Source organism: Nicrophorus vespilloides, unplaced genomic scaffold (assembly GCF_001412225.1).
Source record: "Nicrophorus vespilloides isolate i.1.1-1 unplaced genomic scaffold, Nicve_v1.0, whole genome shotgun sequence".
Classification (NCBI taxonomy): domain Eukaryota; kingdom Metazoa; phylum Arthropoda; class Insecta; order Coleoptera; family Silphidae; genus Nicrophorus; species Nicrophorus vespilloides.
This window is the reverse complement of record NW_017095475.1, coordinates 11,462-39,161: the sequence shown is the minus strand read 5'-3', so window position 1 is coordinate 39,161 and position 27,700 is coordinate 11,462. Positions and strand designations below refer to the sequence as shown.

The 27,700-nt window shown below is 31.6% G+C and overlaps 3 protein-coding genes and 1 long non-coding RNA gene across 8 annotated transcripts in view; 1 reads left to right on the top strand and 3 right to left on the bottom strand.

Annotated features, from left to right (window-relative positions):
- Nucleotides 1-22,654, bottom strand: part of LOC108559198 (nuclear hormone receptor FTZ-F1 beta) — a 38,620-nt gene extending 15,966 nt beyond the window's left edge. The window contains exon 1 of one of the 3 annotated variants that reach the window (XM_017916504.1): nucleotides 22,104-22,654. The gene's annotated coding sequence lies outside the window, so the exon portion shown is untranslated. Of the gene's footprint in view, nucleotides 1-9,805; nucleotides 10,529-22,103 lie in introns of those variants that run through there. The other 2 variants (XM_017916422.1, XM_017916581.1) reach the window with 2 other exon arrangements.
- A 207-nt stretch (nucleotides 22,655-22,861) lies between these two features.
- Nucleotides 22,862-24,008, bottom strand: LOC108558898. The gene is made up of 4 exons (XR_001890919.1): nucleotides 23,837-24,008; nucleotides 23,709-23,778; nucleotides 23,157-23,223; nucleotides 22,862-23,095 (listed from the first exon to the last, which is right to left on the bottom strand). It is a non-coding gene; the product is annotated as an uncharacterized LOC108558898 (long non-coding RNA).
- Nucleotides 24,009-24,481: 473 nt separating this feature from the next.
- On the bottom strand, nucleotides 24,482-26,050 carry LOC108558610. 3 transcript variants are annotated; one of them, XM_017915614.1, is made up of 2 exons: nucleotides 25,931-26,050; nucleotides 24,482-25,639 (listed from the first exon to the last, which is right to left on the bottom strand). In XM_017915614.1, the coding sequence occupies exons 1-2, from the start codon at nucleotides 25,945-25,947 to the stop codon at nucleotides 24,601-24,603; spliced, it is 1,056 nt and encodes a 351-aa protein (XP_017771103.1). In that variant the 5' UTR covers nucleotides 25,948-26,050; the 3' UTR covers nucleotides 24,482-24,600. The 3 variants fall into 3 exon arrangements, with proteins under 3 accessions (XP_017771103.1, XP_017771258.1, XP_017771181.1); XM_017915769.1 differs by lacking the exon at nucleotides 25,931-26,050 and adding an exon at nucleotides 25,697-25,922; XM_017915692.1 differs by lacking the exon at nucleotides 25,931-26,050 and adding an exon at nucleotides 25,700-25,922.
- A 927-nt stretch (nucleotides 26,051-26,977) lies between these two features.
- LOC108558810 (probable D-xylulose reductase A) lies at nucleotides 26,978-27,700 on the top strand. Its single transcript, XM_017915873.1, has one exon. It carries the CDS (start codon nucleotides 27,168-27,170, stop codon nucleotides 27,483-27,485), a length of 318 nt encoding a protein of 105 aa, XP_017771362.1. The 5' UTR covers nucleotides 26,978-27,167; the 3' UTR covers nucleotides 27,486-27,700.

The window sequence follows — 27,700 nt, the reverse complement described above, 5'->3', positions numbered from 1 at the left end:
ATTGAATTACCCATTTTTACAAATGAAAAACAACTTAATATAGATTCTATAAGAATTGTGTAATATTCCTTTATAACTGATTAAATTATAAAACTTTTTTTCAATAAGAATTATTAGATCTTACATAATATTCAAATTTGTGTTTCGAATATTTTTAATTTGTTACTAATCCAGTGTTTAGTTACGTTTCTCTAAATTGTTGATATATCATCTCTTTACAGATGCATAAGAATATCACATGTCTCCACTCGAGGAATGCGGAATGTTAGACCAAAGCCATGTTATACGAATCGTATCCGTATCCATTTGCCTACAATTCTAATTAATTAACTGTTATATCCACTTGGAATACATTTTAAAATAAGGTTTGTTGGAATTCTAATATACAAAACATCAAATTTACTGCATTTGATATTTTATGTAAGTACAAGTATTCCAACTTAAGATTACTAGAAACTAAAGGATCTAGTAGTTATTTTATTTTATATTAAAGCAGGGGTTCCCGAACTGTACTGCAAGGCGATACGAAAATTCTGATATATTATTATTATAAAGTTAGCGGATTTTTTTTATATATTAAAGGCGCCACAAACTAAAAAAGTTTGGGAACCCCTGTGTTAAAGTGACATCGTTTTACACTGTTTCCTTTAGCGCTTGTATACGAACACATCCAAAGCGTTAAACGAGGTTTAACTCTAATGCACTATATCAATTATCTTGTACTTATTAATAATTTTCTTAATATTAGGGAAGCACATACATTCTTTTTTATTGGAGAATTTTGTTTTTTCCCTCTTATAAATATTTAGCTATGTCATGTCGAAGCCAAACTCCAATCACTTAATATTATATCACAAGCAATTAACTACTCGCTATTTGCCAAATTGACAACCTGTCAAAGTATATGCATACCAACTTTGATAATAATGAATAAGTGAATAGATGACAACATAACTGACAGTTTAAATGACAAAAAACTGAGACTTAAGATTATTATAATATATAAATAAACATAATTGTGACATCGTTAGTATCAAACTTGTATTTAGTTATGAAAATCAGGCTACGGTTGATTTGCGATTATTTCTTGAGGAAGAAAAAATGCTCAAGTAGATATAAGCTGGAAGGCAAATACGAAACATACCGCATGGTGGCAGCAAGAAATGTTAATTAACAGTTATTAAGCTCTTTCGAAAGTTCTCATTTTTTTTTACTTTTTTTTTTTTGCGAAACGGAGATTTGCCTTAGTAATTACTCCCAGGTGTTCCTCGTTCAAGTTGGACAGACGCCCACGATCCACTCTACAACGGATGAGTTTCCCAACTATGAACTAAGTAACACTGATAATCCCGCATCTGTTCTCAGTCTCAGCAATAATTAATCTTCGGAATTCGCTAATTTCCACCTGGTTTCAGATGCGTTTTATTAATTGCTTATCCGTGAGCTAAATAATTGCATAAATTGTAGATTGCCTAGTTTCAAAAAACCTGTCGTGATGTATAGGTTGCATTGATTTCCTTTATCTGTGCGATAAAAGCGCAAATTGATTCATTGCTTAATCAATAATTAACGTGTATGTATTTATTTTTTCTTTGGGTGGAAAAGCGTACAATGGCGTAGGAAGGCAAGGCGCAGTGTGTGTGTTTTTCTGGACATGCCTAGAATACAAATTCCTCCGGCGACTGTGATCAAAATCTTGATAGCCACATTTCATTTTATCTGTCGAGCGAGAAGTGCACGAGATGAATAATAACCACAACAAAGGCTCTTTCTAATTTCCTATTCTCTCGCCCGAACGAAGAAGAGTTGTGTGGATGAGGAGAAGAGACAAGAAGAGAAAAACAAGAGGAGGAGGAGGTAACAAAACAGATCGACGTCTAAATTATGCAATGAGAACTGATGTCGGTGTTGCTGTTGCCTAATAAATATGATTAGAATAATTCAAACAAGCCAAACCCTTGGACGCACCAAACATACCAAACTTTCAATTAGCAGATTAAGCCGTAACGCTTTCGAAACTATATTACATTGTCGCTCTATTGGATAGAGGAGGCTTATAGTGGAGGTTGTTTCTGGCGAGAAAACTTCAGATGTGATTTCATTGTTCGAACGAGAAATTTCACTTTGAAGCCAAACAGATTAATGTTTCGGTGTGCTCTAGTATAATACGACACAGCTGACCGATAAAAAAAAGAACCAGAGACGTGTTCTTGCCTTAAATGGGATTCGGCAATAAATAATATTCACTTTATTGATCTTTTTTTTGCTTCTTCACGATTTTGTACTCACTTTTACTTTCTAGAGAAATATGGTACATAACAACTCTGAAATATGGTATAGTCAGAAATATAGCTTACTCTCACTCAAGAAAATAAATCCTGCTTGTATTTATTTATTCAAAATTCGAATATTCTTCTTAAAATAATACATTTTTATACATAATTATTATTATTAGAAATTATAAATATGTAAATTTAGAAAGATTAGATTAATTTCAAATTAAATGAATTATTCATTTTCATAATATAGTAAATTACAACTGTTTCTTAACACTAAAACAATAGATATAACAATTATTTTATAACGTTTTTCTTAAAAAGTCTTGGAATTCTTGGAATTTGATTATTAATACCGACGGTTTATGCATATCTGCTTATTGAAGTAGTTGTAATATTAAAAATATCCTTTCTCAATTCCTTGGAATTTGAAAAACTTCATTCTTGTTCATGGAAATAATTGATTACACTATTCTCTAGAGATGCAATTAAACCATTCAAATCATTATTAGTTTCTAAATAAAATAAATATTAGATAAAAGAAAATTGTAAACGGTTTCCTTGCACAAAATTAATATAATGTTTACCAATTGTTATTATTATAAATAATAGTATAATGGCTAGAAGACTAAGAGAGTACAATAAATAACCAAGAGATGTCAAAGAAGAAAAAAAAAGTAAAATATTCAAAGAAAAAATCAAAGAAAAAAATCAATTTAAAAAAAAATATAGAAAATTACTTATTTTATTAATATTTATTTTAGTTAAAATGTATTTCAATTTGAGTGTTTTTATAGAAAATAGGAATAATAACTTTTTTAAATTGTGATATAAAGCAGTACAGCTTTGATTTGTAAAGTTTTCCAAGAAAATCTGTTTGTGATAAATTATAAGTCAGTGTTCTCATTTCTATAACTTAAATAATTATTAGATCATAAATTTAAAGCTTAGGAAATTGCGTTCTATTTGTTTAGGTATGATTGTTTCAATAAATATTATTATTTTAATTTTCTTCAATAAATACTGCAAACTAACTTATAAGTACAAAATTGACAGTTGGATTTATTCTGTTATGCACAATTACAGTAAGACCGCGATTTAGATGCAAATAGGAAAACGGGAATATTCGACCAAAAATAAACAAATTTTACTTTAATTTTAAGTTGTATTTACAGTAATAAGCAATATAATACATGTTTTATATAACACAAATATTTGCACAGAGAAATATTAAGTTTATTTTTGTGATGAAGGTCCGGCTCTTCTAATATTTTTGATTTTTTGGAGATAAAATCGTTTAAAAGACAATTGGCGCTTTCTTTTTCTATCCTTAAGCAAATGTTCGTATCAGGCGATCTCATCCAAAACTCCTCTTCTTGCTTTTGCACTCCTGTCACAATTTGGATCATTCGCAACGATTTCGGTTATAGTTTCTAAACTTTGTCTAAGAAAATCTGTAGCAATTTCTTTTGATTCATCGTCTCCAGAATCATTATTTTCAATTCATTGTTTTATCAGTTCCAGAAGGTCATCGTTGAATATTTATTCAATGACAATCTGTGTTATGCAATTGGTAGTCATGAAAAGTCATTTCGGAGAAGACAACTAACAAAGAAAAATAAAACTGACACCTAAAATCGTTATAATTTCTAAATAATCTTAATTGTGACATCGTTAATATCAAACTTGAAATACTTAAATGATTCAACATAACTAGATATGTAACATTTAAGTGAAAATTACATTTACGCTCAAACAAAGTGTCTCAGAAACATGTTACAATATAAAATCAAGACGTGCAACACTTTGAATTTACAAATCAATGTCGTAACCAATTTAGATTCATAATTAATACTAAGCTTTGCATGTGAAATTTATTCATCTACAAGAAAACATTTGTAAATAGATTAAACACAGATTAAATTTGAAAAAATATTACATAAATAATTTAAACTAGAAAAAAACTTTCTACGAATAAAAGATTTTAGCATGGACCCGTTAACTACAAACGAAAATATAGTAAATACACGCTAGATCTCGTTTAATTAAACCAGCAGTCTTGTCTCGAATAAATTACGATCTAATTGGTATTAAAAAAAAACAAAAAATATAAAAATAAATCAAAATATTCGCCGAAATTCTTACACAAGAAATGTTTGTGAAATCTCCGAAAAAAAATCGTTTCCCCAGAACGCATAAAATCTCGAATGCTTAATTAGTATTTAACTATTGTCATAACGAAGACTCGTTGCTTTTGAATGCAAAATGCGGTGTTTTATTGTTTGTGTGTGTATGTACATTATTTATTGTCATTTGTGAATCGTTCGAACGGTATTTTATTAAAACGCTATTTAAAAAAAAGAATCGTTTGGTAAGAGCACGTAAACTCTTTCGCTCGGATACTAATTGATTGTGCGCGACCTTACGTAATCCCGCCGCTGAAAAGCTCCGCGCACCAAAGAGAGAAGACACCTTTTTATCTTTTCGTTCCGTGATTTCTCTTTGTTCAGAAAATTTCTGTTTACTTGGCTCGTTTTTTTTTTCGTTGATTGCGCTACGAAACACCTTTTATTACGTACGTAATAAACAGTGAGCAGAGATCGCGCATTCCATCCAACAATTATATAATTTCGGAATGTGGAATTTAACAACAACAAACAATCAACGGATTTATTTATTCGTCGTTTCATAACGTGGATCGTTCATCAATGCTATTTCTTTGAATTGTATAATTGAAGTGGTTTTCGTGGCCACCTCAGTGAATCATCAATGAATAAGCGGCAAGTAAATAAATTGCGCACAGACTACATGTTGCCTCCGAGCCACGTGTTGATTCACTTGTTGCCGAGAGAACGCAGATGTCCGGCACGATTTTCGTTGAAAAATTTTCTCGTTCGCTATTGACCAAATACAGATTGAAAACGTTTAGTAAATTAATCGATTAACTTTTAAATAAAGCGGCGCTTGTTTATGAGTGCGAGTTAATCGATCGTGGTTAATGGTCGATTGTAAGTGTAGCTAATGGATGCTTGATATGGCGCAGAGCCATTCACATAATCAATTAATACCATTTAATATATTTTTGGGATAATTAATTGCTGCTATCGCAACTAAATTGCCGAGGCGAAATAAAACTATTTCCTTTCGATGTAACAGCGCGCGTTCGTACGTTCGTTGCCTCCGTTTGATTGGATTTCGGAATTGGGTCGCAACAGGTAAATATACTGATGGAATGTCAAACATTGCGCAAGCAATTTGAGCAATTATCTAACAGGTCTCCATTTCTTCGGCCGACGACGACGAGCGGTTCCCACATTGTTTATGCATTCCTTGAAATTTCAAGTGTGTTCGCACAATAATTACTTAACCAGATAAGAACGAAAATGGAAGAATACAGTTTCTATTTGATTTTGAAGCATTCCAACGACTGCTTTTTAAAGAACCAACGAAATCTGTTAAAGCTACTTAATGCTTAACAAGTACTTGTGTATATGTAATATACTAGTGTTATTATAAGTTAAACAGATATAACGCGACGATATACAGGGCGTTATACCGATTAACAAGGCGTCAGTAGCTTGTTTCGTAAATGTGTCCAGAACATATATTTGACAACTTGCACATGTATCTAAAGCATTTATAACAACTCAAGGAACAGAGGTAGTTAATACCAGTCACAATGAAGGCACGAGTACATATATTTGGCAACTTGTAGAAGTATCGTAAGTCATTTATATCAACTCAAGTCTACTAGACTAGTTAATACCAGTCAAAGTGAAGGCACAGGTACATATATTTATTTGGCAACTTGGAGAAGTAATTGAGAATCAAACAAAATTGAATATGTCAGCACTAGGGTTGCTCAGTATCGACATTTTGATTCCCGGGACACGAGACAACTGTTTATGACAGTCCCGGGAATTCTCGACATTATTTTATAATCAATGTATTTATTCTATAGTGAATTATATATAGTTTTAGTACTGTATATTGATCCCGTTTTATAGGAAATTGAATATTTTGCAATGCCATTAAGTATGCATTAAGTTCTACCTTGTTTCAAATTCTCGATAATATTGCAAGAAAATAAATTTTCATTTAATCATCTCCAGTCTCGAACGATAATTCCCGGGTATCAAGACTATATACTTTTACAAAATTCACGAAAAACTTGTCCCGAATTCCGGCACCTATGACTACTTGAGAAAGTACAAGTAATTTAGTATGTAAACACCACACGCTAATTAACAAATTTATTTTGACGTACAACATACAACATACAACAAAGTGACTACAAGATATATAATTCATATAAAGAATTGTAACAGCAACTTGTTGATTTTATCATTAATTATTTTTAAAATATGAAATTCATGTTCACTAAATCGACATTCGAGAAGAAGAAAATCGTTTTTTTGAATACTCATGGTTGAAATGAAGCAATTTGTGGTTGCTTCGACTTGTTATTCATGGATAATTTCGACCCCATGCGGCCTGTACCCGTGGTGAGTCATCGCGAAGGTGAAGAAAACGCTGTTTCATACGAACCGAAAAGTATGGTGAACTCTTCGTGATTCAGACCAGAATTGTTGCACAACACCGAATTAGCTTTGGACACGTACAACATTCTACACTTTATTTGTGAAACAACAAACAATTTAATTTGTATCAATCATTTATCTTTAAAAGAAATTTAATTTCTAAACAATACGTATAAATAATTATAACTATTTTTTTTATATAATCAAAAGTACTTTGACTTATACAACAGTTTCTGCATATAACATATTTTGCATGTCTTGGTGAAATGTAATCTAGTTTTGAAATGCATTTGCAAAGTAAATGGGAAAATGCGATGAAATTAAAATGGAAATATGGAATCGATTAGTATGCAATGAGGCGAGCAGATTTATTATTGCCATTATGGACAATGTACGGGGAGAAGAATTATGGCTAATTTAAATAATAAATTCAATTACAGTATGATTTATGGAGCGCAGTGCATTGCATTACATAAACGATGGTATCGGAACAGAGCCATTTGTCATGGTATCAAATGTCAGCAAATATTCCGCTCGGAAAGAGCCCCTGGCGCACCGTTCTTGAGCAACCAGCTTCCAATCATAAATTAATGCTAATGCAAAAAAAAAATGAAATTAAAGACCAAGAGGAAAGTCGATACGTGTATACAAATGTTAGAAGCATAGGCATACCTTCATGAAGATACATCAATGTACAAATTGGTATATAATATATGCCGGGAGTGGCCAACTTGTTTGTTCTTCAGATCAACTTTTTAACTTCAAAATGATTCGCGATTTACTTGTAAGAAAGGTAGACAAAGTTTTTATGTCCAACTATAAGCAAATACCAAAAAATACTTGCTGGAGTGGCTAAACTCAATATATTACAAGTCATAAAATATGTCATTTTGGATTATTTTGTAAATAAAAATACATATTCAACTTAATTTTCAAATTAGATCCAATTGTGTCACGAGTACAATATGGTTATGTTTTGAAACGAATTTTATATTTGGTCTACACATATCCAAAAATTAAGAATAAAAAATCGGGAATTCCTGGGAATGTCAGCATAGAATATGTACAAAATTAAATATTTTCTATAGTTACTTATGACTACTTGAGAAAGTGCAAGTAATTTAGTATATACGGACTACGCGCCAATTAACAAAGTTATTTTGACGTATACCGACATATAGCAAAGTAAATAAGAATAAATATACAACTTAATTTTAAAATTAGATCCAATTATGTTACGAGTACAATATGGTAATGTTTTGTTACAAATTATATTTGGTATACATATCCAAAAATAAAGAATAAAACAAGAATTTGGGTTCACTTGAAGTCAATATTGTTTCAGATAAACTTCTAATAATTGCAAGAAAACATAGACCAATGGTATAAATATTATATAAACACTAGCATATTACATAGAAAAACCTATAGCAAAAACTGTTTATAAATAGCAAGACTGAATTTCAACATGCATTATTTATTCAGTAAATTTATTGCAAAATAAATTAATCCTTTAAATTTCCGTATTTGGTATTTCGGGTATTTAATTGTAATTGTAAATTAAGCTGAAATTGCCTAAAGACACTGTAAATGTAATCTAGAAGCAGTTGAAACTGTACATACTAATTTAAAAGTAAAATATTTGTTAATAGCAAACACATTTGGACAATATAGATTAGTTCATTTTTATACTTTTCGCTGATTTACCAGAACATATAACATTTAATGTACATTTTTTGTTAATTATTTCTTTGATTCTGGTTTAAAGTAAATACAAACATAAAGGACTAATATCATTAGTCTTTCTACTTTTTCTTCAGAAATTTCATATTTTTTTAGTTAAGTGCAGTCAATATCATCATTGAATTCTGTTCACCTCAATTCTTTTAAAGTCAATATTAATATCATCATTGAATGAAGAATCAAATCAAAGAAACATCTGTTCATTTCGTAAACAGAATTCAATGATATTCAAGATGACTAAGTAGAGAAAATCCGCATTTTTTCATCTAAAAATTTTTCTTTTTCTTCTGATAAATATGAAATTAGATATTAGTAAAACGAATTGAATTTACGTACATTCTGAAATGAAATAATAGATACTAATTACAATGTAAGGACTGCACGAATATTTGAAGGATAATTATGGAAAATTATTTAAAAATTTTATATGATCTTTGATTTCAAGAAGAAAATGATATTAACACTAAAATATTTAAAAACAGCAGTTGTTAGAGGTCTTTAAATCTGCATATAAAGTCGTAACAACTTTTAATTTTATTGCACTTGGTGCACTATCCATCATGATCATCAGCATAGTCGATTTTTATTGGTGAGAATGTGTAGTGAAATATGTATATACAAATAAAAAAAGATAACCAGAGACTGTAAAAATGTGGAACCAGATTGTAGTAAAAATTCCATAACTGGTTCCCCCTTGGTCCCCTCTGCCGACGAGACGACACAGGGTGGCAAAAGATTGAATGTACGTTTTGCAAAAATAATTTGCAAGACCGCTTCGATTTTTTAGCAGCAATCTTAGTCGCTACCTCTCTCACTCTCTCGCATTCATACATGTCTTTATCTTTCCGCGTCCATTTAGCAGCTCGACCTCCCTTTCTCCCTCTCACTCTCTTTCTCTCTATCTTACACATCACTGTTCAGCACCGGGTGGGTCAGTGAACGTAACCGTCCCGAAAGATCCGAGCATTTCAATGCGGCTAGCAAAGAGTAAAAGAACAAAAGAATTGTGCGTCTTCTCTCCGAGCGATTCCATCATCATCACCATCATCGATTGGTGTGACGAAAACTGTACGAGATAGCTCAAAAGTTTGAGATCAACTACAAGAAGAACAACAGTTGCGCTCATGCACCTGTGAAGAATTATCGATGGAGAGTCGTGCGTACGTAGTTAGTATTCATCCGTGCAGCATGTCGTATTTACGTCTAACACATTCGATGAATAAATTTTTTTGGGGATGCGCTTACGTGCGTGGCGGTGGGAGTGTTAAGGTCAAGGCCCTTACGCTCACGTGATCACCAAGGTCATCCGGGATGGACGAGGGTCCGAAATCCGACGGAGTCTAATTAAAGACTTAACCGACCGACTTTGATGAGAGCATCGTCGTGGTGGAGAAACTTTGGGATGCTGATGCACTTGGACACAAACAGTATAATACAGACGCGCACACACTACATACGGAACACACGCACCACAAGAACAAGATCAAGAACCAGAAGAAGAGGAACAGATACCACCACACGGGTTCGCTGTCGGGCGCGCGCCTTCTTCTGTTTGTTTGTATGTTTCCTTCTATCTTTCGTTATTTGTTTTTTCTTCTTCTACTACAACTCTTCTTTCTCTCTGGTTCTCCTTCTCGATCTTCCCGGCTTCCCCGAAGATTATTTTGAAGGAACCTACGCGCAAGAAGGGAATACAGCAGGCAGCAAACGCGTTGGCTGCTGGCGAACGCACACAGGTAGTGGTAATTAATAAAGGCTAGGTGAATTCGCGCACGAATGTTATTAATAATACATGTGTAAATGTGTGCGCTGCGCGCGTTCTTCTTGCAGGCCTCCGGAGAGGAAGAACGAGAGAACCCTTTTGCGCTCGCTCACAAAGATACAGGCACTCACTCACTCGCTCGCTCGCTCACTACCTGTTACGAGAGGCGCACATATCAACCTGAATCACCATCCAACACTTATCTGGCTGGTTGTGTTCGGTTCTCTTTGTCGGCAGACTTTTTTAGGAAGGCCGAATCATATTGTCATTTCAATCTGTTTCACTCGCTCCCACTGCCTCTGCCTACCATACGAACGAGCGAGCAAACGCAAGGCGAAAGACCGGCGAATGTCCAGGGCCGGACTTCAACCATCACCCACCTCGAAGCACCTTTCCATTTTCACCTGAGGAGGACCGGCTGGTGGCTGCTCGCCAATTAACGTCCGAAGAACGGGCCTATCTCATTTGCTCGACGCAGCTTTTCCTGCCTCCCATCCGCCGTTCATGTAACAACAACCATTACTCTCACAACTCTCTACAGTTTACACATATAATTTAATTTAATTAATTGAAACTCTAATATTAAATTAAATCCAGTATAAAGCTTTTCTATCACTCACGATCACTCTAAAAGCAATAATAATTAACAAAGCACGAAAGATTTTCTTTGATGTCCACAATACTTATAAATTAAGACTTTAATACATAAAAATAGTCATCAATTGATGAAAAAAGCCAAGATAATCATGGATTAAAACCTACCTCCAATCAATTAATGTTACTCTCACAACTCTCTACGGTTTTCACACATCGCACAGTTCCAATTAACGTAAATTAAATGGAACTCTCATATCTAATTATATTTTACTTTGATTATAGCTCCCTATTACTTTATAAATAAAAAAGAAAATACACAGTAAGAAAGCTTTTCTTTAATATAACAAAAACTCCAGATGAAAGAACATGATTCAATATTTCGTCTGAGGAAAAAAAAGATCAAATCCTAAACTCATATAAATTGTTATCAAGTAAAAGCAACAATCATTAATTTATTTATAATTTGAAAATTAATATGTTGAAGTACAAAGTATTTTTAACAATAATAAATTAAATCAATTCATGTATTGTCATTAATCAAAATACTAGATACTCTTATTTAGATACATGAAATATATCAAAGATCATCATAGTATATATCTAGATGAAAGCATTTAATTTCTTCTGTTTCATTCTTTCGAATTCATATTTTTCAGTACTATCATTATTGCATCCATATTACTGTAGTGTATTGTTTACATATAACTTTTAATTGGAGAATGGAAATCCTGAAGGTTCTATAATTATGGGACTCGTACTTACTTGATTATCCTTGGTCAGATATATTTCACGAATTTAACTGTCCGTAAAGATAACTTTGCAATTAAATTTTCTAATTAGTATAAGTGATTAAAGACCTTCAAATTATATAGTTGGTCTTTTCAGAATACCTAAATTATTTAATGAAAATACAATCATTGTGCATCAAGTGCTCGATCAACGTTTGCTTCAGCAGAAAATATGAATCTTCAAATCAGATCATCAGATAAATGTATAAAACAGTTTTGACTTTTCCAAAAAAAATTATATTTACATCAAATTGATGGATTTACACATAATTGAAATTCTTGTCTGCTTGTTTCCATTTCAATGTAGAAGTTCCGAGGACAACATATCGTGATCAGGACAGCAACTTCAGTTTTAGTAGGAGAGCAAAACAAGCCAGCGACAGTATCAAAGCTCCGCAGCTGGTAATGTACAACACCATGTTCGGTCTTCGACGCGACTTTTGCATTTAACAAAAAAAAAACTTTCAGAACATATCGACAGACGGACGTCAAAATTTACCATGGATTCAACCCGGTTGTCATTATTTATTTTTCCTATCTAAAATTCGCAGCTTTAAATCTAGATTGCATATATTTGCATTTTTGTACAATAACTGTTTAACATTCATGCGAAGTTGACCATCAAACTTCCCGATGACGATTTTTTTAAATGCAATTCACGTGTTTTAATTAGCCTTTATCATTCATTTGCATAAACAATATTTACTATTAAAGAAAAATATACATACAAAACATATTTTTCGTTTATTATTTGAAATGATAATAATCGCATAAATTGATAGATGTTTCTGATTAGGTGACTAAGAATAATGTCTGTACGTTTTACTATTCCACATGTGTAAGCATGTACATGATTTATCCTTGTATTAATATCCGTTACATTATTGGACACTTTCTTCGGATTGAAATAATTATGCACAAGGTGTAATATTCAAATGATTTATATAATTCTTTGAAGTTCCCGTCTCTATTATTATTCTATTATTACTTCTCCTTTTATTCTTTCTATTAATTTTCCAGAAACTGTACATAATTTACATTGGACAGACAGATTTTTTCCCCCTTTACTATACTAAAATATGTCAACATTTCCGTTTCAAACTTCATTTACATTAGATACATACTTAAGGCTTAGACATTTTATTTTTTTTGATTACATTATATAAATAAATTTACGACTGTATTAAAGAAATGTTTAAAGAATGCCAGATATTTCTTTTTGGCATAAATAAAGTAATCTTAGGCGATGTTGCATAAGACGAATGGTTGTTTGACGTCGCCAAACGAGTTATTGATCCTAAGCCAACACCATGAGAAGTAGGACTTGTGTCTTTTGCTATTCTTTTACATTTCAATTCGCAGATTAAATCTACGCTGCTTTAGTGCTTTGGTATTTAATTGACAAGTGACACTCATTTCTATCACAAAAAAACAATCTTTTTTAATCTACTTTTAACATAACTACAACATTAAACATTTGATAGTATTATAACGGATAATCTTATCAAGACGAAAATACAAAATTTACAAGAGTAAGAAATATTTACTTCAAAGGCCAATTGTATATAAATATGGAATTATCGTAACTAATATAGATTTACTCAAGACGAAATTAGATAAATTGATGCTTTATTAGGATCATTGAATGAAATTCGCCATAAAATTTGTCATCAACTTCTGTGGAGACAGTGCACATAATTGCCTACACAATGCCATTTGCATACATTGGTGAAAGTCTCGGCTGACCCATTTTGCATTTTTTTTTTGAATGTGCATTTAATAAACTTCAAGTCATCGATACTCGCCTTCTTGAAAGCTCGTTTTTTTTTTAAACAAAAGTTGGGAATTCCACATCGCACAATTATTTTAGATAGAAAAAAAAGAGGGAATTTCTCAGTGTCAATGCTCGCTATATAATCGAATTCGCTGCAATCCGTACTTCTGAGAAATTCTAATGAAATCGAATGCAAGAGACGTGCCTCTAATTAAAAATTATAATTACGATTTTCTAAAAAACGCCCACGAAATAGTTATTAATAACAATTTACTTTCGTGTTTACAACACTGTTGTTATACAATAATGTTAATTAATTTCACTGTTTCAAATATATTGTATATTTTTTTAAAATCAACTAAATTTAAAACTGTTACTCATCAGAACATTTTCAGTAATAATTTTAATTTTTGTTTGCAAATTAACAATTTAGCAAATTTAAGTCGTGTGAATTTGTAAATAAGTAGTGTTTTATATTTTATAAAAATGAAATAATATCTACAGATTAGGATTTTTTTATAAAAAAAAATAGAGAAATAATATAAAATTATGAGAAAATAATAGAAATATTGTATTAAATCTATTGTAATTAAAATGATCAGAAATAATATAGTTTTCTTCAATAACTAGTTATAATTTTGAGTTTAATTTTAAAAAAATACTTCAGTAATAATTACAATGAAAAAGGACAACGATAAATCAAAATATTTATTGGAATGGCTATTTAAATGAGCCTGCAGTATATTTGGGATTCTTGTAATTAGTGTAGTTACGATTAGATCTTCAAAACTAAAAATAAAAGTATGAAGTAGTGTTTTGGTGAAACAATATTCATTATCAAATATATAAGGTTCTCTTTATTGTTTTTACAGTAAGACCTCGTTTAGCGCTGCGCTAAACTTTAACATATAGAAGATAGGTAAATTTAAACTTTTTAGACTTCGTTATATCGATTCAGCGTTAATCCAGGTCTTACTGTATATGTATATTAATACTTGTATTTATCAAATTATTTTAATGTCTTTATTTATATTAGTTTTAATGTAAAGCTTTCAATCTTTACTTCATTACTTCATATAAGTCTTAGTAATTTAGTCCTCAATAAGATTCTCAATTAGTCATATAAAGTAAGGGCAGCCAACTTGTTAGTACCTGTGATCGACTTTATACCAAAAATGTAGATGAACTCTTCTATTTAAAAAGTGATCGCGATCTACCTGATCAATTGAAATGAAGCTTTTTTCTCGTTTTACTAGTGTCATATTCAAACTAATCAGATTTTTCAAGCGACCTGTCCATCGCAATAACGTGTTGATTGCCAACACTGATATAATGTCAATTATATTTCCACATAGTTCGCAGATTTCTTTAAGTTCTAATGGACTCATCATATCTGACATTAAATGTAACTATTTGGTTATTTACATCACAAATTATTCCAAAAGCAGTTTATGTATATACGTAATTCTCAAGAAATTCTTATTAATACGGGGTGAGAGCTGTAATTGGGAGTAGGGTTTGTATATATTGATGATTAAGCGCTCCCACGGGATTTGGTGGTTTTGAGACCTGGACAAAATCCTATGAAAAAGATGAGTGATTACGATTATACATGTAATTATCATTATGTGTTTATAATAAGGACTTGAATTCGGAGTAAAGGTATAGGAGTATCGATGGGAATGTTTACGCTTGATCCCCTTTGTTTATATTAAAGTGTATCGAAACGGGATCACGATGGATATTCCTTTATGCTGATGTATATGTTTATATAATAATGCGACTTAGAGACTCCCTGGAGTTCGTTAATACACTATATTAATAATAACAATTATAATAATAATGGTTGGACACAACAAAACTTTAGATTATCTCTTGATGGATCAATATAATTACAAAAATAACAAGATTTCCTCAGTTTTCCTAAGTCCTCAAATCTGCTATTAAATGTAAGTACAATCGTTTCAATAGTTATTAAAAGCATGAGATAATACTTCTAATTAGTCATTGTTAAGATTCTATCTGGATGATTCATGTAGACTAAAATGGGGACTTGCAAAACCAATTTCCTGAGAGTTCCCTATTACATAACAGATACATGAAATCAGCATGATGATTGGAGTTATTATAAAGGTGTTGAAGCGGTGTTGGATGTTGCAGAAGAATAAAATGGTAGTCCGACCCTGCGAGTACGTAAGTTGACTGGCATCACGTGACCGGCGACCGGGCTGGACGCGACCTTCAAGCGTGTACTCGTCGGCCGAGAACACAAGAGGGGAGAGGACTCACCGGAGGAGAGCGTTGGTAGTTCGGACTCCACGCCGCGACGATCTCCTCTCCTTCCTTACTTCTGCACGGCTGTTAGGATACACATCCTGACCGTTCTCGTTCCTCACGTTCTAACAGTAAATCCAAAAAAGATTTTACGATTACACACCATTTAAAATACAAGAGGAAGACCACCGAAACGATCGCCACGAAAACGCTCTTCTAATCGTTCACCTCACATTAACTTCCTAGTTGCAACAACTGCTGCAAACCCATAGGGAAATCATCCTTTTCCATGCAACTGCCTTTGCAAAATCTATTGCTAATTAAGGCCGCGATTATTGCAAATCTAAGAAGGAATTGTATGGAATTCTGCAGTCCTCGCCTGCGGCGATTGCTGCTTCTTTTATTTCTGTTTCGTTATCTCCACATGCCTATGTATTTCCTATTTTTTTTCTACCGTTTTCTCTTTCTTTTTTTTGATCCAATGTACGAAACGTTGCCTCAGTCGTTTCATAGTTTCGAGGCAATTGAGAAACCAGGAAAGCGACAGTGCAATAGGCCAATTACCACGCTGATATACACGGTGGACGCCGCTTATTGTAATCGCAGATAATGTTATCAATTCAATAATGCACCTAATGCATACGACATTCGGGTCATGGCCACAAATCACAAACATTCGTTTCACCAAATTGTTCCAAAAATATAAAAAAAAAAACACGTCTTTCTTTCGTTGAAAAGTTTTACATTGAATTATCATAAAATTGTTCATATTATGTTAAATAAATTGCAATTAATACGCTTAAGTTACAGATAAAAAAAAATAGAATATTTTAGAACCAATATTCTCTAAAAATGAATAAAGACGTAAGTTTAGCTAAATATTTGTATTAAATAGATTGCTAAATAATAAAGAAAATAAATGAAGAAGACGAAAAGAAAAAAACATTTTAGAATTTTTTGAAAACGTTTCTAAAAGTTAAGCAACGTAATAGTTAGTTTGAATGGATTTGCCAACTCGAGCTTAATAGAATGGAACTTAAATAGAACAGTGACGATATGCTAGTATAACAAGTCTTAATACCAATACCTATTCACACAATATATATATAAATGAAAGACCTCGTGGTCAATGACCAGTTATTTGTGAAACACGTTAATAAATACAGTTACCAGTAAAGATCATTATATCACAATTTCAGCAATATTACATTTTTTGTTTGTTTCAGACATCTAAAGAGGTTATCTTTGTGTATATTAGAAAGGCCACTTACAGATAGAAAATATAGTCGGTACTTCGCTTAAGGTAATCAGAATGAAATTTGCGTTTTCAAAACAGTAAATGATTAGAAACAATTACCAAGCGTATTGTAATCACAAAAATGTATGTATTCTACATTTAATTAGACATATGACATAATCAAGATGTAAATAAAGATAAATATTCCATGATTTATAGCAGGAGTAAATATTGCAAATGATCACAATGAAATTTACGTTTTCAAAACACTAAATGATTATAAACTATTACCATGCGTCTTGCATATGAAATTGTTCTACATTTAATTACACATCTGAAATAAACAAGATTTAAATAAAGATATCCGGATTTATAGTAGGATTAAATATTACAAATGATCACAATAACTATAACTATGCGTTTTGTTATAATAAATAAGTTTAAAATTTAATTGCACATATTAATTGGTCAATAAATATAAATGAATTGTAGAAACAGTAAATATTGCAAATGATCACAATAAGCGCATTTCCATTCACGTGTCGCCTCTCGTCGGATGAAATGGTAGCTTGCTGTCCGTTTTGTTAACTAACCTATATCAACAATGATTGGTGTTTCGTGTCGCCAATTGAAGCCGTAGCTCGATTACAGGCATCATCCAGTGATCACAATAAGCGTATCTCTGTGATGCCGTCTGCGCTGTACGGACGGCTTCAAGGGTAGATTTTTCAATAAAGATCATCTCCTGCGTGTATGTTTATACACAATATAAACTAAATGAGGCCACACACAAACACGGCTTACGAAGAGGAAGCGAAGAGGAGAGAACGAAAATACTCTTGCAGCGAACACGTTTTCTTGTGTTCGTTTTCATCTCGCTGTAGTTGTACTACCATTTATTTATTTTTTTTATATATTTTTTTTGTCCTCATCCTGCTTCATCTCCGTTGACGAGTATATTAAGGTTCTCTCGCTCGCAATTGCTCAATCATTTACTTAAAACTTCGGATAAAAGCAAAAATACGCGATCACCGCGGACAGGTATTATATGCAGAGGCTTTATTTGCAAGGAAAATTGTACAAGGTATTCTTGTGGCCGAAGCCAAGAATGCGCTTTTAATAATCACCATTAAATTGACAGGTGGACACTGTCGACGGTGCATGTGATACATGCCAAAGGATTTTTTTATCCGATGCAGATTTTTTTCTCTCTTCAGTTTCTCCTTCGTCGTATTAGTTGCTTTGCTTTTGAGATAATTGTACATTCATGGTATTTAATAAATATAACAGGAGCAATTAAATTGCATTACACGAATCACCGCCTTTTTCCTACACCGTTGCATTGCGTTAGTTTCTGGTCATTCTTCTGCAGCTCAAATGAAAGTGTGTGTGTGTAGTTCCTCGTGCAAAAGAGATACGGCGGAAACCTAATGAAGTATGTAAACGTCGCGTTTGTGCAACAAACTGTAAAACTCCTTTGTTCCAAGAAGCCGCGTAGGTTTTTCACCTCTAAATAATCCGCGTTTTATCTGCTGCAAACCACCGTTGTATAAATTAACACTTAATTGGTTCTGTTATTATGTCTTTGTCTTTTTTGTCGCTTGCTTCACAACGTTTATTTCTGTTTCTATTTGACGTTTTTTTTTTCCTTCTACTTCTTCTTCTCTATTTTGAACGGAATGGTATTGTTTCACCGGGCAATTAAATTACGTTCAAATGTGTCTCTCGGCCCACGAGGAAATAGGTAGAGCAGAACCGATCCACATGGATATGTAGGGTAGGAAAAAAGGAATGGCAGTTGAGAGAGAAAGAAAAGAAACCACGATTGGTATCGGCATTTTTGATTGATTATTGGAAGGACATTTGGAGTCAATTAATATCGCGGAAAACGGCCGTGATTGCTGTGCAAGTCCCTGTGCTTTTTCGACACCGCAAGAAACCGATCAGTCGGAAATTTATTTGATTCACTTAGTGCAGATCTCATTTTATTCATTTGAATTACCGCACCGCGCAAAGTAAAAAAGTAATACAAAAGAAAATCTTATATACATAAATAAAAGATATTGCATTATCCGTGACATACATTGTTTATTGCAATATTCGATTTACTGCCATCCTCTATTACTCCGCATCCGCCCAATCTACAATTATTGCTATATAATAAAGAAAATATACATTATTCTACAATTTACTTCTTTGATTTCTACAAAACGATGATATAGAAATTGACCACTGTCCCATTGAACTAATAAAATTGAAAGAGATTGTTTCTTTTATAAAACAACTACAGAATAATCTAAAATTAGGTAATATATTAGACTTTTATTAGTTTATCTTGTTATAAATGAAATATTAATAGAATTAATAATTAAATTTGAGAATTCGTGTAACATCTAAAATATATGAGTTTAACTAGTAATGAGTAAATCTATTTTTCTACGCAATACTGGTATTAACATTCTATCAGTTATACCTGTATAAAAGTAATGTTGTCTTAGTTAAAACTTGTTGAATTAGGTTAAAACGGCTGAAGTTTTATGTCAAATTAATTTATGTATGTCTTATTATTACTATTTATTTCATTTTTTCGTTGATATTGCAACAATTCAAATTAGAATTCTAACTCAAATGCAACTTTTTCTTGATTCTTTTGTCAAAAAAAAAGTTTATGTATTTCGATATTGGAAATATTAATATTAGTTCGTAATAAATAAATGTACATTAAATAGAATAATTTTATTATTTACTTGTCAATATTTTAAATTATTAAAGTTACCTTGTTCTCAATAAAACTAACTCTTTTATTTAAGAATTAATGATATCTTCTTAATTAAATTAGACTTTATACGTCCAGATTTAAGTTACATGTTTTTTTTTTAATTTCGTTTAGCAATTTAAATCATTAAAATGTATTACATATACTTTAAATGATCCAATACAGGTATCCCCCGACTTACGAACAAAATTGATAATTTATTTAATAAAGTAAAATATTTTTGGGAGTTTTGTTGCATTTGTTTCTTTTGTCGAAAAGTATTTATAAGTATTTTGTTTATTTTAATTTATTTTTTCAAATTTATGCAGTCAGTAATACGGAATTTCACATATATAAAACAATAATAAAGAATATTTTGTTTTTTTTTTTAATTACCCCTTTGGAATGGAACTAGTTGGTAAGTATAGTAAAAATCTTGAATTTGGAAGCAATTCAATTTCGTATCTGTAAATTTGTATCTAATTTATTTTAATTTAAAAGTTGTTAACTTATTGCAAGAATAACCTTTTGAAGTCATCAATTCATTTCATAAAGTAAATAATATGCAACAATAAATTGTATTGTAAATACCTTCTTTGATAATAATAATGATAATATTATAAGATTTTATAATGATTATACAACATTAAAATGTACAATTACTATTAGGTTTTAATGTTATGAAAATAGAAGAATTAAAAGAAAATGTGAAGACTAATTAAAAGTAAACTGCTGTTATCTTTATTAAGAGATATAACCAAACGCGTTAACATAAAACTTGTTTCCAATGTATTAACACTTTTTTTTTGTTTTAGTATACACGTGTCCCTTGCAGCTAAAAAAAAAACACGAGATTCCTAATCATCAAGTGAGTCACTAAGTTCTGGTTTCGTTTCATTTCTTTCCCTTGCCAATCATCTAACACCGAAAGATTGGCGCACCTACCTGCCAACACCGGAAGTGAAAAAATACCAATGACGCATTGCACATAACTCTCTGAAATGCGCATATTTTTTTTGTATTACATTCGCCAATTAAAACAACGTAAATACTTTAATCACTTAAGAAAAATATGTTGTATTATATAAGAGATGTAATATTACTAAATTTAGCAAATTTATTATTAATATGTTCGCATTAACAAAATCCGCTTTCACTTGAAAATATTTTTATACGAATTTGACAAACTCAAAGATTTATCAATTTCATTAAGTATTCAACAGAGCAATAACTCGCATAGCGCGGGTAATTGATTCAACATTCCTTGAAACCGGACTAATCGAAGATAATAAAAATAAACAGTGCAAATTTTTAATATTAACAATATTTATTGCAACAATAAAAACTCAATACAATAACAAAAAATAAAATATAATTCAAGTGTTGCAAAGGGCTATTGACCATAGGTCTTTCTGTCCTATCTATTTTTAGATGGTTCAATTAAAATTTAGTTTTTTTTTTGTTGGTAAATCCGCAGTAGTTGAAGCCACACTAAGCGAGGTAATGCTAATTTAAAAGTTGTTACTTTCAATTTGCTCAAATGTACCAGTTTCACCAATTGTAATGATTATGGTAGCAATTTACGTAATAGCGCCTTTTGAGCAAATGTACCTATTTCACTAATGATATCTTAATAATTCTAATTGATCGCAGAATTTAATGTTCTTGAATGCATCACAATTTTATTTACTCTATACCTGCAGCTTCATATTGTCGCGTAATTATTTAATTAGTTTAATTTCACTTAAATATGCCTCATTTTTCTAAATTAATATTAGTTATATAGTAAATAAATAAGTAAGAATGAAAATCGTTGGCATTTGCTATTCACATAAATACATTTTTTTATCTTAATACCTCGCATAGTGCGGTTAATCGGACTAATCCAAGACTAATTGAGGACTACTGCTTTTCTGTTACTAGGATGAAATAAATATTGCTATAAATCGTCAATAAACTAGTAGTAGTAAAATTTTCTAATAATTAGTAATAACATTTATAGTAGTGTATTTTGTAAGAAAACTATTGTTGCTTCAACAAATTGCAAAAAAGAAAACAAAGGTTTGCAACCATATGTAAACAAGTATGTTGCTATGCCTTCAATGATCATAACCTATAACAACTTTCCAGCAATTCCAATAGGAATGCTGTATGATGCAATGGGATTGATAAATAAACATACTGACAAGAAAAAATACTTATGCAGAAACGGATAGCTTCTTGTGGGAAACATCAATTTCAACCTTAACCTATAACAGTACAAGTTGCAAAAGGAATTCGAATTGGAAGATGTTTTTAATGCGGTGTTTTCGCATCACCGTCATCTGCATGAAGACTCATCATGACATTTACTCACCGTTCCCTCCTTATCATCGAATCCTTGTTTACATATCCTCGTGTCATCGATAAATCAGTCCGGCAAAGGAAGGTAAATAATAACAACAAAACATCAACAACAATAAACAGATGCGATCGAAGATTGTCGTGCAGAATTTGTGGTGTGTGTATATATGCGTATGCCAGCTGCGAACTCTCGTATCAACTTCTTCGAACAATTAAGAAATATCGAATAAATGTTGTAATTTTAATTTTCACTTTCACAACCCGATTTATGTGCACGGCACACCTTCGGTTTAGAGTTTATTGACACCGTCCTCAGGTAATAAAACACTGTACCGCCGTGGTGGTATAATACATCGCATCGGCTGTTGCAGGCTTTTCATAATTATATCAAACGCACCACGAAAGTGCCCAAGTGTTAACAGGTCGATCGCGACCTGAAGGAAGAACTGCAAGCAGGTCTTCGCACAACCCTCCGAAACCCGAATTCCACTCGCCTCTCACTCGATCCCGTTCAGTGTACTCCTCGCTGGCAACGGCACACGAGAGGAATAATGAAAAAAAAAAAAGAGTATACAAAGACGTTCACAATCAAATAGTGGTACGTCTGTAAAAACAATGGAATTTTAAAAGTGAACTCGCAGCGACATCTCTTGAACGTTGCATTCAACCTTCTTGACAAACAGGCGCACTATTTAAATCCCTCAACCGCTGTTTACTACCAACTTCGATTAATTACATTACAAACTTGGTGGTATACGGGTTTTATAATAATAAAAAGTTATATTCTTTATATACTTATTTTCAATTTAAATTAATCACAGTCTCAACTTCGGTAATTTGCATGTAGTTAGTTATATAATTCTAAAGTATTAATTTATGGTGACTGAACCAAAGTGTGGGACCTTCAGTTGAGATAATACTAATTAACAACTCCAAAGATGCTCCACATCCATATACTCCATCCTCATAAATGGCCCACGTTTACTCGTGTTTGATTCATCCAATCTAAACAAAAAAAAAACATTGTTTAATAGAATTTAAATATATTGATTAATAGATAAATTACCTCTCTAGTATTGTCCACATACTCCCTAATAGATGGTCAACGTTTACTCATGATTGATCCATCAAATCTAAACAAAAAACATTGAATAACATTTTTAATAACAAAACTGTGACACTGTTAAAAATGTGAGATTGTTGTGTCTAACATTGTTATTATAATTGTTAATAGAGAAATCTACGTATTTACGAAGTCTCTTAATCTATACGTCTTATTGCATAAATAAATACATAAGTACAAAGAAACTTCCACCAATGTAATTGTTAACAATTATAATGGTTAGACATTCTGTTCATCCCTGTGAATATTGAGAAAATTTAAGATCGCGGTTGACATTAAATGTATAATCTTTCCCGGTGGATAGTTACCATTATGATGATATGATTCTCATTTTTAAAGAGTTTTCTTTACTTTTTTTTAATAAAAATATTTTTTTATTTTCAAGTTATAAAAATATAGTAGATAGTGACTACACTCCGGAATAAATTCAAAGATTTTGATACAGTCGGCATGTCGGGAATTTGATTTAAATATATTGATTAATTGATAAATTACCTCTCCTGTGTTGTCCACATACTCCCTCCTTGTAGATGATTCAGATTTACTCGTGTTTGATCCATCCAATCTAAACAAAAAACATTGATTAGTAGTGATTTAAATACATTGATTAATTGATTAATTACCTGTCCTGTGTTGTCCACATGCTTCCTCTTCATAGATGGTCATTTACAATATTATTGATGATAGTACTAGAGTACTAGTGTTTAGTCATTGATCTTTTATGTTTTCTTGAATATTCTAATAAACTTTCTTCAAAAACATATCTTGTTTTAAAATTTCATTTAATGTTTTCAAACATATTTCATAAACTTTTATTAAAACATGATCCAGTAAATCATTTGTGTGCACACATTTTTTTAAATTCCAAATCATTTTCTTACACAAATATTCTTTTATCAATATATAGGTATCATATCTCTCTGGCCAAATATAATAAAGTATTTTAAAGATATCAATGAGTGAGTGTGAGCAGAAGAATCTCTGAACAATATGTTCTATAATCATTTGCATTATTATAATTTTATCCATTTCAACAAATGATAATCCTTCCCTTGTGTTGATACTGTCATATTGCAAATGGTACAATTATTTAAAATAATTATTTGTTCTATTTAAAGAATCTATAGACAGATTTAAAAACCGGTTCATCATTGATATAAGTATTTGTCAATTGTATTGTTTTTTTAAGTTTAAGAGATTTATATCAATTTATTTATTGACATAAATCTCTCCGGCCCTATTTCTACCCCTTTTCGGGTTTAACAGCCACCACAAATTTTTGTTGATTTTCGGAATTGAACCAACGACTTTCGTATCAGATTTTTGTGATACAGGCGACCATAGCCACACGGCTACGGCCGCCCCAATTGTATTGTTATTTAAGGGTTTAAAGATGTTTCAAATTTTCACTAACAAAACTCATAAGTGTTGATTCCGATGGTAACTTAAAAATATTTGATAAGTATCTATAGCATTTCTTACTTTCCTTATATATACGAAGCGCAAGTACCTTATCTTCTAACCTATAGTATTCTCCCTCATTCATGTCGACATTGTATAGTTGACTTGTTAAAAAATTTTGAATTTCTTTATTCATTTTTCTAAATTTTAGAAATCCTCTACATTCTGTTTTAAGTTTCTTATTTCTATCTTGTAAATCACGAATTTGTCTTAGCATTTCCCTTCTGCTTATTTTTCCTCCAGAAGTCTGCATTTGTTTATTATTTTTTAAATCAACATTCAATTTATCATCACTTATTTCTTCTAATGTTTTCACACTATCGACAACAACACTTTCAACTTCTACTGTTTCACAAAAGGAGTCATCAAAAGTAATTATATTGTTATCAATAGCTCTGTCGGAAACAATACTCATTTCTTCAGTTTCTACTTCTACTGTTTCACAAAAGGAGTCATCAAAAGTAATAATAGTGTTATCAACAGCTCTGTCGGAAACAATACTCAATTCTTCAGATTCAACTTGTACTGTTTTATAATAGCAGTGATCTAATTTAATAATATTGTTATCATAAGCTCTATCACTGTCAACAGTGATACTCATTTCTTCAGACTTAACTTCTTCTGTTTTACAATAAGAGTGATTTAAATTTTGAACATTTTCACAAACAATGCAGTTACTATCATCAACTTGTTTAACCTTTACTACTTTCAAAATATTTTTCGTCGACAGTGGACAATCGTAAAGAACAAAGATAGGTTTTTTTCTGTATATTTCAGTGTAATGAAGATTACAAACATACTGTGTTTTCAACATATATTGATTATCCTTATGTTTCAATGACTTATTCTTCATAGTAATTTTCCATTGCTTGAACAATGGAGAATCGACTGGAGGAAATTTTCTCATCACTATATTATCGCCGCTTTTAGTCTTACAGCCTTGGACGCAACAAGTAACAGCCATCCTAAGACACAACATATAATAATTTACTTTTTAAGGTTAGGTGGGTTAAAAACTGTACCACCTTTTGCTTAGCTTTTAAGTTACTAACAATCATACAATTTAATATTTTAATTAAAGTTTTTCATGGTATGCTACGAACCAACACAAAATGCGTAAGTGAAAAAAAAATGTATACAAATCAAAACATTAGTAAGTTGTTGACAGAGTTGTAATTAAGGTTGTTGTGATTCGCGCGACTAAGGTTTTTACTTTCTTTAAAATCGTGTACCTAAAAAGAATAATTTTTACTTACTCGCTTGTGTTCTTCATAATTGTTTATAAAAATATTGTGAAATAAGACAAAATATTTTAATAAGCAAACTTCAAAAAGACTTATTATCACAAAGTTAACTAAATTCAACAGATGTCAACAGATTTCAGATCAAAAATCTTCTCTAAATCATAAGGAATCTAACCATACCAACTATAAAAAAGAAATGTCACATTTTCCTCTATCATGTGAAGGTTAACTGGACAAACCAGAACAGCGATTAAAAAGAACACTACAAAAAGGAGCATATGACAAAACAGAACATCGGAAAAAAGTATTAAAGTTATGTAGATAACATAATTAAATACATACATTTATAATTGATGCTATAGTCAATCTTTGTGATTTATTTATTTCTATTTTGCTTGAACTTTTATAATTTTTTTTCGATATTCTGTTTAGTAATTGTTCTTTTTTGACATGTTTTGTGTTATCGCTGTTCTGCTTTGTCTTTGAACTCTGAAGGTCCCCTGCCAAACAGATAACAATATATAATGTATTTTTGAATTTTAAATAATGGCAGAGACCTTATATGATTTTTTTCTTCCTCCTACTTCTTCCCTCTGGAAGAGCCTCTACCGTCATGAATTGTATAACTTTTTATATCCAATGTTTGTAAAATGCCATCGGTTTCAACCAAGTGAATTTTTTAAAATTTCTCGTTTAAATTTACTTTATTTAACAATAATTAAGTCATAGTTGACAAATTTTATTTAAAAAATATTTTAATTCATGATGGTGACATCCTTTTTAAAAAATATGTTTTCAATTATGTTGAAATTTTTGCTTAAGAGTACAGTGGAACCTCTCTTAACGAGTTTAATCCGTTCCAAAATTTACGGATTTTTACTCGTATAGTGAAACATATTAAAAAATACACAAGTTTTAAAAATGATGTAGCAGGCGCGCAATCCAGGACTTTTCTTCTCATCGTCACTCGTTATGCGAAACGTCGCTCATTAAGCAGTCATTTTTCTTATTATTCTTTTTGCTCTCTAAGCGAAATGCTCGTTATGCGAGGTTCCACAGTATTTATTAAATAAAAAAACATGTATGTTGAAAGTTCAATTCGATAAACTTGCTGCAGCAGTTGGAGTACTCTTACATCAAACTTTGCTTCTTAGAAAATTTTCGAATTGGCAGGCTATAATTTAACACCAGTGCTTTACGGAATATAATCTAATTGAATTCTAGGAACAACGTCCAATTCCAACGCCAAATGGAAACCGTAAGACTTTATATTGATTATGTTTTAGAGGTACTTCTGCAGATGGAAATGGTTGGAATTTGCGGATATGATGTGCATTACCTGAAGCAAGGTCGCATTGGTCATTTCGTTGTTAAACAACCAATGGTTATTTGTCACGAGGCTTCAGGGACATTGGTAAAAGTGGGCAAAGATGTGACCCATTTGAAAGTAGGAGATCGTGTGGCCATCGTACTGGGCGAATGTTGCCGAATGTTCAATTACTGCAAGGAGGGCAGATACAATCTCTGCTTGAAGATGGCCTTTTGCGCCACGCCTCCTTACGATTGAAACTTGACATGCAACAGATTTTTGCTACAAGTTACCTAATCACGTCAGTTTCGAGGAAGGAGCTATTCTGGAACCGTTGTCGGTGGGCGTGCACTCTTGCAAAAGGGGGCTGGTCACTTGCGGGGCCTATCGGTTTGGCTTGAAGTCCATCAAGGTCTTAATACACGCGTACCTGGAATAATTCTCAGTAAACGAATTTTCCGTTTAAACTCGTC

What these genes read in the sequence shown, in the direction of transcription:
- LOC108558810 (XM_017915873.1), top strand. Translation starts at nt 27,168, where the DNA reads ATGGAAACCGTAAGACTTTATATTGATTATGTTTTAGAGGTACTTCTG.